At 39.3% G+C, this 14,249-nt stretch overlaps 1 protein-coding gene across 2 annotated transcripts in view; it reads left to right on the forward strand.

Moving 5' to 3' along the window:
- The window catches only part of grh (grainy head), a 36,705-nt gene that overhangs the window by 19,887 nt on the left and 2,569 nt on the right, over positions 1 to 14,249 (forward strand). For both annotated transcript variants that reach the window (XM_065310481.1, XM_065310483.1), the window contains exons 3-11: positions 8,939 to 9,274; positions 10,567 to 10,894; positions 10,981 to 11,667; positions 11,726 to 11,898; positions 11,968 to 12,130; positions 12,880 to 12,991; positions 13,642 to 13,736; positions 13,814 to 13,969; positions 14,026 to 14,205. In XM_065310481.1, coding sequence (XP_065166553.1) covers positions 8,939 to 9,274; positions 10,567 to 10,894; positions 10,981 to 11,667; positions 11,726 to 11,898; positions 11,968 to 12,130; positions 12,880 to 12,991; positions 13,642 to 13,736; positions 13,814 to 13,969; positions 14,026 to 14,205 — 2,230 coding nt within the window. The remainder of the gene's footprint in view (positions 1 to 8,938; positions 9,275 to 10,566; positions 10,895 to 10,980; positions 11,668 to 11,725; positions 11,899 to 11,967; positions 12,131 to 12,879; positions 12,992 to 13,641; positions 13,737 to 13,813; positions 13,970 to 14,025; positions 14,206 to 14,249) is intronic.

The following is a 14,249-nucleotide window of genomic DNA, read 5'->3' on the forward strand; positions in this document are numbered from 1 at the left end:
GCTGTACATTAAAAACTGCCAATCTGAGAAAAAAACTGTAAAAACAATTTTTATAGAGGATTTAATGAACTACAATTTTTGTTTAAACTATTTTTTGCTAAACTTAGTCGTTTGGTTATAAAATGCAAAAAACTAGGTTCTTGCAGTTTTGGCCATGAATTGCTTTTCGAAGGTATTTATGCAAGTATATAAGTTAAAATTCAAAATTTTGGAATAGAATACCCTGAAACAATGTATTATAACACGGTTAAAATTTAAATGATGTGCAAATTATGTAAAAATCGTTATAGGAAGTGTAAAAAACAAAACATTAATTTAATTTTATTAATGATATGAAATGCATCATAATTATGCTTATAAATAATTAATTATCGCTATAACAATGTTGAAATTTTGCAACAATTGACTTAATTAAATTAGCTGTGGATCCTAAAAATTTGACATTGCCACCATTAAAATTAACAAAGATATTGATGAAATAAACAAATGACTTAAATTAGTCATAAACCTACAGTCAAAATCTAGTAGCTGTATTTTAACCACTGACAAAACTAGAAAACACTTTATTTATGTGACTTTCAAGTTTTATGACGTAAAAAGCGACAATACGCAATAAATTTTAGGTTACATATTACCTTTACCTTCACAACTTAGGCAACCAAGTACACAATAAATATTAAAACACAAATTATTCTCACCGAGCAAGTGCTTCAGTTGAATATATTTTACGAGACGTTTTTATGACGTATTTAACACGCTCGCCATCGATAACGCGCTCGTAAACCCTACCGATGCGACTCGGTGATATTGTAAACTTAAAACTTTCACCCGCGTAATTGCTCCGGCCATTATCTTATTCGCTGATGACTGATGAAAACCACACTTGCGACCTCAACAGATCTGATACGATGATCAGAATTCAGCACTGAAGCCCTAAAAAAACACAGCATGAAAAGCAAATTATTTGTGCTTGTGGTTTTAAGCGCTGCGAGCAATGCGTGGATTTTTAAAGTTCAACAGGTTTCTACGGTGGCAATTCGAGACGGTTTTATGTAAGCGACGCGAGCGTGGTCTGAATATGTCGCTTGGACATCAATCACGTGCGGATTTTACGCATAAATTTGCGTGTTTCGAATGTTCAAAGTTGATTTTTTGACTACTGAATAAGACTACGGAATATGTTTGTGTGATTGTGCGATTGATTGATTGACAATTGACGTTGTGAAATGTTTACTTAATTATAAATATCTCATCATTGAGTTGTGATATTTTGATCAAATTTGTTGCAAATGATAGGTAAATAGTTAATCTTTCAAGTCACTATAAAATTTTAACCAAATTTGATCGGTAATTAATTAAATTTTGCAATTAAAAAAAAATTAAAAATATTTTTTTATTTTTTTATTTAAATTGTAAATATTTAATGCTTATTCAAAGATTTTTTAAAAATAACAAATATTTTATAATGTAGAATTAATCCAGCTTTCATTTGAGCCTAATTTGATAAAATTAGCTTTTTCCCACCGCGAGTTATTGAACTTTTTGTCGCTTCGAAACAAAATGTCTTGCAACGTTGTTTTATGGAAGTAATCTCGTTAAAAATCAATGAAAAATTCGAATCAATTTTAACGCTCACCGAACACTTCTTCTTTGCTTGATTTGGTTTCCTGCATCGCGGCGTATATTGCCTCATCGTGTATACCTACTTCTTGCGTTATTCTTGAGCTTGCTGGTTCTGTGTGTGTCGCCGCCGCGCGCTATTAGCATTACCACGTGTTTAGAGAGCTTTTTTATCAGCGCGTTCGATCTCTAAGTCGAACGAATCACGCATATATCTGCTGGAAATAACTCAATTTATTCGCCGCGTTTCACGTTTCATTGGTTTAATGAGTGCGCATGTTTCATCAGTGTGTGTGTGTGTGTTCATGAAGATTACTTATATATTTCAAGTATTAAAAGCAATGTATTAAAACATACAGCTTGGAGGCATTACAGTTTTTTATTTTTGTTTTTTTGGTTGTAAAAAACCGGAAATGGTCATTTTTTCGTAATAAACAAGTGCTAGTGCGTAGTAAGAAGGTTTTAATGTCTTCATATTGGATTAAAGTTTTATTTTGTTCATTTTTAATGCGTAATTATTTTTTTATTGAGAAAATGTTACTAATTTTATTGGCATTGATTCCTAGTAGATTTAAAAGCTGAAATGTTTTTTATATTCCGTTTAAATCGTATTACATTTTGACATAGAAATTAAAACGTAATTATCACCCATTTATAAGTTTCAGAATTTTATGAAATTTATTTTATTTGATAGATAATGAGTCAAACTTTCAGATGTCATCAAATTTTTGTAAAATTTACTTTAAATCATCTTTAAAAATGCCAAAATATTCATAATCTCAAAAGTTAAACAAAAATATCGCCATAATTTAAAATGTCATTTTCATAAACTTGTACGTTTTAGATTTTGATCAAATTACGTTTGCTTAACACCAAAAGAGTGTATCTATAAGATAACATCAAGTTTTGTACATAAATTAATCAGGATCATGTTCAAAAATTGATTTAAAAACCTTAAAAATGCATAAAATTCAAAAATTTTCAAAACGAAAAAAATTAAAATTAAATTATTATAAACATTGCCACTACTTATTTATACAAAATACATAATACCTGATAGCCAAAGAGTTACTCTTTCATTTGACACTAAAAACTGTCCAAAAATCAACTGTTAACATTCAGTAATCTCTTCTCAAAGTTTACGATAACCCACTGATATGTATTTTTCATTCTCAGTTGGTCGAATTGAAAGAGTTTATGAAAGTTTCGTAAAACATCTTTTAGATTAATATAAGACATCAAAGAGGGAAGATAATGGTCAGAGCGGTAAATGACAACGACCGTGGGACAAGAATTCTCGGACGCTTTCTAGTCGCCCTCGGACGGGACGAGAACCTTCATTACGTCCGCGTCCGTTCTTTACTTTACGGGCCTTAAGAAGTCCTCTTTTATACGCGTTCGATATTCCGTCGCTTATTAGCATGCGGACGTTATCTATGGACATTACCGTCCAAACACCCGAATGTGACCAGCGGAGACCAGGTAGAATGACCAGGATGACCATTTTTATATGCTTGGATAACGTCCCTTTTTTAAAAGGGATCAAAACACAACACAACTACGAAAAGGTGTAAAAAATATTATGAATATTCATAATTTAAACAATTTTTATTTTTTACTAACATTAAACAACATTTAGAATAAATAAAATCAATTTTTAAAGTTTATTTTAGAAACTGAAGAGATATTTATATTTTGAGCGCAAAACTACGCTGTTACTAAAAGGGTAGTTCTTGAATGCCACCCTTTTAAAAATACAAAGGGTTAAAGTGTCGTCCACATGCCCTAGAACACATTGAACACTTTCGCAGTCTTTTATACTCATCAATAAAAGCTTTGTGCGTTTTTCCATTGATTACATAATAAAATAATAGCTAATAATCAAAAATAATTTTCAGTGAGTGCAATTTTTTTCGCATTGCGTGATACACATTACATAAACGTCGAAATTGTCGAAATTGAACAAATGTTAATTGCAAGTGCAAGATTGCTCCGCCCCTTGTTACACTACGCATGCGCCGCGTGCTCAGCGTGTGACATTCAAAAGATATATCATCGATTATGCAACCAGCGTGGCTGGCTTATGACGGTAATTTCGTATTTTTTAAACGTCGCTTGCCATCTCGCGCGCGCGCGCACATTTTAATTATGCAAATCTTCGACTATAACTTATCGCCGATTGCGAGAGGCGAGTTAAATGTTTAAATATGCTTGTAACTGTGGTTGCTGCTCGGAGATCAATAACAATAACAGAATAACAACTTACACCGATATTGAGCAAACAGAATACTAACGGCGAATGCAAAAACAACGAAAAAAACACTTAAGTGACTTAAGTCACATTTTAATTTTTTGATCACTACGAAAAAAATAATTTTATAAATGAGGTGATTTATGATATTTAATTCAACGGCGTGAAAGATTTATCGACGTGTAGCGAAAAAATGAAAACGACGCGAAATATCGTCACGCCGGCGGGCATAAATCAAATTCGTACTTCTGTGTCGTTTCCTTTCATTTTTTTGCGTCTCTCCCACCACGGAATCAATTCTGATGATAATTCGTTGCGGGTGGACCACGAAATAAAAAATTAATACGTGTGAGAAGCATGAATAAATTTTATAAAAGATAATTCAAATTGACAAGCGTTACTTTAACTTATATATGTGAGGTTAGACTTAACTTAACTTAAGCACATATAACCTAAAAATAAATTAAAGTCATTTATAAGTTAATAACTATTGGATATTAATTATGCTTTATCTGCGGCTGTTAATTGTCGAAAAAAATATTGTTTAACGACGTGTCGGACAGCTTATCTCAAACCTGATTACCGGAATTACGATTACAAGTGTCTGCGCGCGCGCGCGCGCATAGTCGTAACATCGTAATCACAGGAATTACGGCGATTTACCGACGAATCGTAAATAATTTTATGTTTTACGTCGCGATCGTGATCGCTTTCAGTTGCGCGCCTTCAATTGCGACCTACCTGATGCTACTAGGTGCTGAGTGAGCTTTTATAGTAGGTGTACTAGTTGAAAGCTCGGTGTGACCACGTGTCGATAGGTTTACAAGCGAACAACAGCCAATAACACTGGCAGCAGGTGTAATTGCGCATGAAGCGTTTAAACGCTTGGGTACCTCCTTGATTGGGCGTGTAAATACTCGAGGATAAATTATTACAACACATACTAAATATTGCTAAAGTAAAATCTTGATTTTTTTAAAATTTTAATATTTTGAAGGTATTCTGAGTTCAGTACTAGTATAGGGATGTTAGTATTTTGATGGTATGGTCATGGTATGACATACGTGTTCAGATTTGATGTCTCCGTCTTTTTCTGTTTGTGATTCGAAGTGGTGCCGGGCTTTGGCGCTCGCGGCCAGCTACTACCTGTGCGCCCCGATGGGCGGTCCCCGGCCGGGGTCCGGCGGCATGCGCCTCGGACTCACCTGGCCACGCCGGACCGGCCACCGCGCGACGCGTCGCGACCACGGACTTCAGTTCCACCGGAGACCTCGAATGGTCGAACACGCCAAACGGTGCACGACTTGTTGTGTTGATACGTGGTGTGTGCACAGAAGTGCGCGAGTGTATCACCATCACTTGAATACACTAACTTGACTTCTACCCACAAATCAAACTCCTAAGGATATTATATTTGTAGTGGTACCAGGAGATTTAAAAGTGTCTAAAAGTTTTAAAAGTGATTTCATAGTGTTTGATAAGGGTATACCATCAGGTTACAATTGAGGCTATACACGAAGGATTTGCCAACTATCACACACCTTATCATTCCGGGTAAGTTTTTGGACCGTGATGAAAAAAAATATTAAAAATTTTTAATTAGCGACGTAATTGGGAAAGTTTCGATCGCGGTCCGATCTTGGTTTGCGCCTCACCTCGACGCTCAATGAGAAAAAAAGAAAGTGTATCGCGGGCCCAGACGCAGGTCCAGTTTACGAACACCCCGGGGTAAGGAAGCAATAAAAATAAAATCATCTGCAGCGCGGTCGAGCTTTAGACCAAGAGAGATACCACGTCCCAATGGTGCTCAGTTCTCTCCATCTTCGAAGTCAATTAATTAACGTTGCGCGCTTGTAAACGACCATCGACCAACGATCCGATGGTAAATTGTAATGTATGTGCGACTAATTGGCTACCTATCCCGCATGGATAGCCTATACATGGTGTACCTTCAAAACTAAAAATCAACAACTAGTCATACCATAGTAATAGTATGGCTAGAATATGAGTATATTCAAATGATGAGAAAATTTCATTTCTCGTTGCGTCAACGGGCATCGGGTACCCTCGGGTCAGCTAGATTAAAAGTCCCTATGCGTAAAGGGGACATTTGCCAGAAAGGGTTGTGGACGCATACGTGGACATTCTACTATTATGCTACCTGGTGGTGTGCCCGCTGGTCTATTTTACGACGGGCGCAATCTTTTGATTTTGGTTGCCCTCATGCAGGCAGAGCTTATTCATTAACAAAGACGGTGCAAATCTATAACGTACATGAAGGGGCAATATTAGTGTCTCACCTTCAGAAAAACTAAAAAACTTCAAATGCAATTTTTCGATTTTTAGACTTTGAGTTATGTACATATTCAGTTTTTGATGGTACGATCTATATTTGCACATTAAATGCCAACATTTGCGCCGCACCGACCTTGAATCCATAATTTTTCATCGCGCACTATAATGGCAAGCGCTTAATTGAATCGAAATTGTGTCAAAGGTGAAAATTACGTACGCGCGCGAACGGAAACTATCAGCGAGTTTTCTAACCTATAGTCACATGTGTAAGACTTTCATAAAATTTGCACTTTTCAGTCGCATAGTAATTCAAGTCGATTAAGCATCGAACAATCGCTAATTGGTAATTAATTGCGTCCAAAACCGAAGTGGACGGGGCACGAGCCCATCCGCGCGTGCGTTTTCTCTACGAGAGACATTCATGTCATTTGACGCAATTGGCAAAATCGTCGCGTAAAGGGAAACTATATCGCTAATGGCCGAGCACGCCGGGACGGGCGATAATCGATCGATTATATCGCGACTATCGCGCCTTATCGTCCGACGGCCAGCTTTCACATTTTTTTCCAACAAAGATTTAAAGAAATTTCTATGCGAGACGACAATCCGTGTGTAAGATACAGTTTTAAGCGCTGCAGACTTGAATCGAATCGAATTAAACTGACTTAACTTAAGTCCAAGTTTCGAGGAACTCGTACAATTTACCACAATTCTAACTAGAAAAAAAAAATAGAAAACGCGTTTCTAATGAAAACGCTGATAAAAATGGCGAAGATATGCGGTTCTTAACGATTCCAATGGCGACAACACGACGCGCCATCATTTATCAAACTACATAACCTCACATAATATTTTTTAATTTTTAAGATAGGCAACCAGATATACATAAAAACAAACAAAAATATCTTTAGCTTAGCAACAGAAACATGTTGTTTTAATAATGTGCTAATGAGGCAAACTTGACATTTACTTTTTTATTTTTAGTTCCTATCTGTTGTCTAAGCGCGATAAATAAATAATTTGTTTATGGCATTCACCATATTTCAAAAATCAATCGAAAAAATAAAAAAAATTATTTTATCAAACAATATAAGTATCGGTAGCTATCTTATGGAATAATAAGAATCAAAACTTGATGATGTGTCTTGACGTGCACATAATGCATTTTGGTGAGGTGTCTAACTTCAACTAGCTGCATGCTGATGAGTATGGTTGATCTTCATTGGGGTGAGAGGACAATCACAAAGCGGCACCTTTTTTTGGGATGCACTCTCAGCATCCGTTGCACCTTAAACCCTCAAAAGGGTTCGATTTCATGTCGTTGGGCATAATATTTGGAGGTGATAGAGCGCATCGGTGAATAAAAATAAAGATAATGCAATATTGCACACGCGCGCTGACACAAAAACGGTTTCTTGATACGTACATAACCTTATTAAATTTATTAAAATAAAAAATTAACATTTTAATCAATTTTATAAAAATAATAATTATCAGCTCATTAATTACAACAAAAAAACATTTTATGCCCTACATTATAATCTTTTTATAATTTTAGGTTTAAATTTATTAAATGTCACGCGAAAATAAAATTTATCGCCCAACGACAGCCCCGGAATGAATTTGAATGTTAATTTGCTGTCGCGGCGCGCGTTTTTCAAATAAATTCCATATTCATCAGATATTTACGTCGTTCTTAACTAACTTCGTACAGGTGTCCACGGCGTGTGTGTGTTTTATGTTTGCTGGACCAGTCGCTGGTCAAAGGCTACGTATACCCATCGTGCTCATCGACCAATCCGTGAGCCGCGTGGCTCTGACTTACGTAATTTTTTGTTTGGCCGCCGATGGAACAAAAAAATCGCCTCGGAAAATGTTTCCATTTGTTGATAGGTTTTACGAGCCATGTCTATTTTCGCAAAGCGTATTTGATTTGTGTCCTGCGTCAGTGGTTGTATCAATAAATGCTGTTTGATTAGCTTTGGCTACAACGCAAATGATTTTTGAGAGAAATCCGTTTCTAGATTCTTGTTTATCGCGCTCGAATCGCCCGACACCAACTCGGACGACATTAATAAAAGGTGTGGCCGGTAGTTGAGAAAACAATTCGCTCGGAATGCGAAATGTTTTAAGCTTTTATTTTTATTTTTATTTATTTTTTGTTAGTTTTAAGTCTTGGAGTTAACGAAGTTTTCTTCAGGTACTTGTATTAATGACTTACCTTGGGTAAGCGCTTATCTCTGCTGCGAACGACGCAATTAATGGTTGTGATTTATCAAATGTCGTCTCCCCACTTCTGAGTTTGGTTACGGCGCCGGGACCAAAGCACACAAAATCCGTTTCGCCGTCGGAGGAAAAATTTCACATCGAAATTAATGATTTCGACGTGACTTTTGCTCACCCGGTGGACAAAAAATATAAAACCATTAGCTAAAGTATCAAGATGATGATGACATCAACCCGAAAGGGTAAATTTAAAATTTCAAGATGGATAGTTTTTTAAATCTCATGGGATAACAGGGTTTTTACAACCCCAGGTGTAGATTTAGATTTCTAAAATCTGTATTTTGTGTAATAGCTTTCGAAGCGATCAAAAACTCGCTCAATGAATGGAAGCTAAAACGGGTTTGACCACTGAGCGCCGTCGTTGGTCGTTCCATTGATGGTTTCACTCGCGATGCTCGATTCGATCCCAAATGCGTGCGTCGAATGAAAATTTTCCACTGCGTGTTCTCTTGATGGCAATGTCGCAATGTGTTTGGATTGTTCTAGAAAGTATCGTCGCGCCGGCTTGGAGGGTAGCGAAGGTACGGGGGCGGCGTCGCCGCTCTGGGGCGAGCCGGCTCGCGGCGGCATGGCCGAGCTCTCGCCTGACGCAGGCGACGACCACCATCATCAACAACACCTCCACCAACAACAACAGCAACAACAACAACAACAATCATGGTCAAAATATTATGAGCATCCATTAACAGCCGCCACTTCTGCTATGCTCAACATTGGGGGCGGCGATGTGGACCAAGCTGCTCCCATGGGACTGATCTATGAGTATTACAAGCTACCGCTCACTTCACAGAACGTGGAGAAAGATAAGCTTGACATGTGGACGTAAGTTAGGATCAATAATTCCGATTCCGCTACGAAGATGTAAATTTTTCTTCTTCTGTGCGCGCAAAAAAAAACAAAATGAAATTTATAGCCGGGCTATATATTACTGCGCACAATAGGATTATATTAAAATAAAAATCGTCCCTTCGAACCTGCATAATTTCGTGTGCCATTGTGCGCCTCACCATATGTGTGTATGTTTTCCGCAGCGACTTTTAAAGCTTTTGATTTATCTGGGCGAATACCTTGAGTTGGCAGATCGCGCCTCGCAGCCCCTTTCGCTCCATTTCACATACGGATGAAGAAAATCTCAGCTTCTACCTAAATCTATCCGCACTCACTCCCATGGTATGGTATTCAAAACAGATTCATCCCTGTCGGTAGAGATAAATCTTTGCAATTACAATTGTACTTATCGACGGAAGTAAATCGAAATTATTCAAAGTGGCGTAATGCTCGGTGTGTTTATTTTACTTGTAAGCCCATGGGCTACCGGCGGGAATAATAACGGTTTGTGTAACTTTAATCCGTCTTATTAAAATGCTTATCGCTGGAATCTTGTAACGTGATGCCGATTGTAACAACCCGGCCTCGGGGTGCTGTGGTAAGTTATAAATAAATTAAATTCACAGCTGGGAAATCCAAAAAGATTCTCATCATGTTGCTATGGTTGCTAAACAATTTATTTACGTTACCATAGCAACCTGATAAATTTGATTACACTTTCTCAGTGGTTTGTCACCTTTCGTATCGAATTTCAGCCGTTTTATTCAAAAATATCTCAAGTGTGTGTTTGAACACGCACCCTACTTGTTGAGCGTGTCGCTCGGTGTCGGAACATGCCGAGAGGGTTGAATTTGCGGAAGATGCGAACTGTGATCGGATGCCTACCTTCTTTCCTTCCTTTTTATGCAAATGTGCAATACTCTCATGGTGTGCCCGGGGCGCACTGTGAAAACAAAACAGTAAATTTGTATGTTTTATGCAAAACGGTACTCCGATGGGGTTGAGATGGGATGGCAGACAATGGGTCTAAGGATGAGTGATGACATTCTTATATATACATGTCGTTTAACGGGGTATTCATCCAAGTTACTCCTTGGGTGGGGAGAGAGCTTTTTGTAACAGTCAAATTGAGCGTGATGTGATTTTAGAGTTTACCAAGTTTTATGGTGGGAGTTAAATTTTTAAGAAAATGTTTCATGTTTATTGCTCTTATTATTATTGATGTTGATGAATTTTTTCATCCCTTGTTTAATCCACGTGTTTTTTTGTCTTTTTCCCTCTCATAGGACCTCACAATCTGGCGGTATATTATCCTCGCAACTGAAGAACGCCAACGGATTGGTAAGTGGGACGGGCATTGAGCTAACCCCACCTCTGAGCGGCGCCGGGCACCTTGGCTCGCAGGACATCCAAGGGTTATTCGTCAGCCAGCCGCACGTCGGCTACGCGCCGCACCAGCCGCAGCAGACGACCACCCTCGCCGGCACCCAGCAGCCGCTCCAGGTCGTCAAACGTGAACCCGAGGACCTAAGCCATCATCGTCGCTTGGTGGACAACGGATCCCCCAGCCTCGACGGGTCCATCATTGTCAGCAGACCACAACAACGTCATAAGGTAGGTTCAGGTCATACCAATTCGTGTTTTCTACAGAGTGTGATTGAAAAAAGTGCAAAAAGTGAAATGTGAAACCTTTTATCCAGGTGGTCCTTGTTGCATCGGGCAGCCACAATTCCGGCGACCTTATCGTAGATGTAAATTCCATTAAAGACGAACACAATCGTGGTCTAAACTCACCCCAGCACGGTTCCCGATCAGTGAACGGCACACCCACCTCCACTCACAGCAGTTTGCTTGCGGATGGTTCCAACAACGCGGGTAACATCGAATTCATCTCCACGGATGGCCTCAAACCCGCAATGTACAGCACGCAGATCTTTACATCGATGGGCAATCCGCACGGCGGCGGCAGTGGCACACCCTCACCCATTCCATACACCACTGACCACGTGGGTCAATACGTCCAGGCTGGTGTAGGAGGTGGTTACGCGACCAATGTGGTACGCTCCGGTAGTGCTACTGGTTTCTCTGTTTCGGAACCTTATTACCGGGAGTATTTCACAACAGTGGCTTCCGGAGCTGGTACACCTGAACCCGTGTACTCCACACAGTTAAGACAGAGTCAAGTGGCTTACGGTGATGAATCAACTGCTGGAGGTGGTACTACTGCTAGTTTTGTTGAGAGGTATGTTCGGCAATCCAGCGCTTATCATGGGAAAGGTGTTATTGCTGCTGCAACGGCCGCGGGACTTACTGTGGATTTGCCTAGTCCTGATAGTGGGATCGGTGCGGATGCGATCACGCCAAGGGATCAGAATAATATGCAACAGGTAGGTGTTTTATTTATAAGTGGGTTTATATAGGAAAGTAAATGAATTTAATTTACAGTCTTTTGATTATACTGAATTATGTCAGAATAATTCTGGTTTATTGGACCCACTGGCGATGGGACCAAGGAGCAATCCTTCGCAATCACCTGGATCACAAGCTAGTACCCGCAGTCGACCATGGCATGATTTTGGTCGTCAAAATGACGCGGATAAGATACAAATACCGAAAGTGTAAGTTTTTTTTTTATAAAATTTTATTGGTTTTATGAAAATAATGTGTTTTTTTATTGGTATGTGTAGATTTTCACCAGTTGGCTTCAAATACAATTTGGAGACGCCGATCTCGACGTCGCAGCGAAGGGAGGACGACCGGATCACATACATCAACAAGGGCCAGTTCTACGGCATCACGCTGGAGTACGTGCCTGATGCTGACAAGCCGCTCAAGTCGCAAACGGTCAAGGTGAGAGAATTAAGCGCATTAAAATTAACAACAACCCAAGACGTCGATGACAATTAATCGAAGAGGTGCACACCGACCGGGGCCCGGGCAATTAATTGCGCGTAATTAGCGCTCGCGCGCGTTCACTGGAAAACGCCACCGAACGTGATTAAATTCTGCTACATATTTGTCACACGCGCGCGCGCTGACAACAACCCGCGAGTGATGGCAAACCCGGTCTTACCATATCGGGCGTGCAGACGCAGCAGACGCATAATGGGCGTTTTTTCGGCAAAAAACCCCACCAGCAGAGCGCTCTGCAGAGGTCTGCACGCACGCACACGCCAACCGGACGCTCTCATTATTTCATTGAAAAAGCGCTGCCGACGCAGCCTCTAATGAGATTTATTCAACCAATTATACGAAACGCAATTCGCATCATGCGGTCCCGTGTGCTTCGGCCATGATGATGCAATTTCGTATGAAAATCAATATTTTTACGCCAATTACGCGACCATTAAATGGCGCGCATAAATAAATATAATGATACATATTCTCCGGGCGCGCTGCCGATCGTTACGGAGATACGACCGATACATAATTTAATTAAACACTTTGCGCTGCCGTCTTTTCCAATATGGCGATCAGAAAAAACCAAACTAACAAATAAAATACAATATAATTAGAACAAAACCTCTGATGTTAATCACAAACACGAAAATAAACTGAAATTAGCATTTTAAAATATTTTTTGTTTTTTTTTATTTCAGAGTATTGTGATGCTGATGTTCCGTGAAGAAAAATCCCCCGAAGACGAAATCAAAGCCTGGCAATTCTGGCACGGACGGCAGCACTCCGTGAAGCAGCGAATCTTGGACGCAGGTGTGTATAAAACGCATAATTCCCCCATTCTGCGTGTCAAATAAACAGCGCACAAGATGGCCGCCACCACGCACGGCCATCTTGTCCACTGCCGCCTCGATAAACGCCAATTTGTACAAATTTGTGTGCAAATATTGACCGCGTCGCGCGTAATTTAGCGTTGAATTATGAAAAAACGAACAAAGCGCTGCGAATATATAAACTTGTGCGTAAAGCGTGTTTGCGTAAGCAAAGGTCACGTAATTTATTAGATGCGAACGCCCACGCGCGCGCCGTGTACGAAATACAAAGTCATTTACGTTCGGACATTTCTGCGTGTAAATAATTAACTGTTTTTGTTGCGGTCGTCCGCGGCGAATTTACGATAACTGCGCATGCGCCGCAGCGACACGATGTCAATGGCAGGCGATAATGGCGTCGTAATTTGTCCGCTACGTAATTGCATTCTTATTTATCGTGACCATTCGGAGCTAACAAACGTTTTGTCATAACAATTTGTTTTCAATTTGTTCGCAGCTTCACACGCTAATTCATTCATTTTTGTATTCCGTTGTTATTTGTTGCTATGGTAACGCTAACTATTTATGTAGTTATGTTACTTTAGTCACGAGTGTTGTTAGCCATGTTTTCATTGAATGTTTTTATTTTAGACACGAAAAACAGTGTTGGCTTGGTTGGTTGCATTGAAGAAGTGGCACATAACGCCATTGCAGTGTATTGGAATCCGCTAGAGAGCGCTGCTAAGGTATGTAGATGATAGGCAACCATTTATACACAAATTATTATTCTGAGCGTTTTTTACGATTAAAAATTATTTTACAGATTAATATTGCCGTACAATGCCTAAGCACAGACTTTAGTAGCCAAAAGGGCGTTAAAGGATTGCCATTGCACCTTCAAATTGATACGTACGAAGATCCCAGGGATTCCACCATCGCTGATCGTGGTTATTGCCAAATTAAAGTGTTTTGTGATAAGGTATGCAACCCAAATCACTTGTACAACATAACCTAATTTAAAATCTATTTACTTAGGGAGCTGAGCGTAAAACGAGAGATGAAGAACGCCGCGCCGCCAAACGTAAGATGACTGCAACCGGTCGCAAGAAGTTGGATGAACTCTACCATCCCGTGTGTGAACGTTCAGAGTTTTACGGTATGAGCGATTTAGCTAAACCTCCTGTATTCTTTTCTCCTGCTGAAGACATTGATAAGGTAAATATTAATTAAAAGTAAATAATAACATAAAAAAGTGTAAA

Source organism: Atheta coriaria, unplaced genomic scaffold (assembly GCF_025399875.1).
Source record: "Atheta coriaria isolate IRGN ID8LTWV9N9 unplaced genomic scaffold, Caltech_Dcor_3.1 hic_scaffold_8_pilon, whole genome shotgun sequence".
Classification (NCBI taxonomy): Eukaryota; Metazoa; Arthropoda; class Insecta; order Coleoptera; family Staphylinidae; genus Dalotia; species Dalotia coriaria.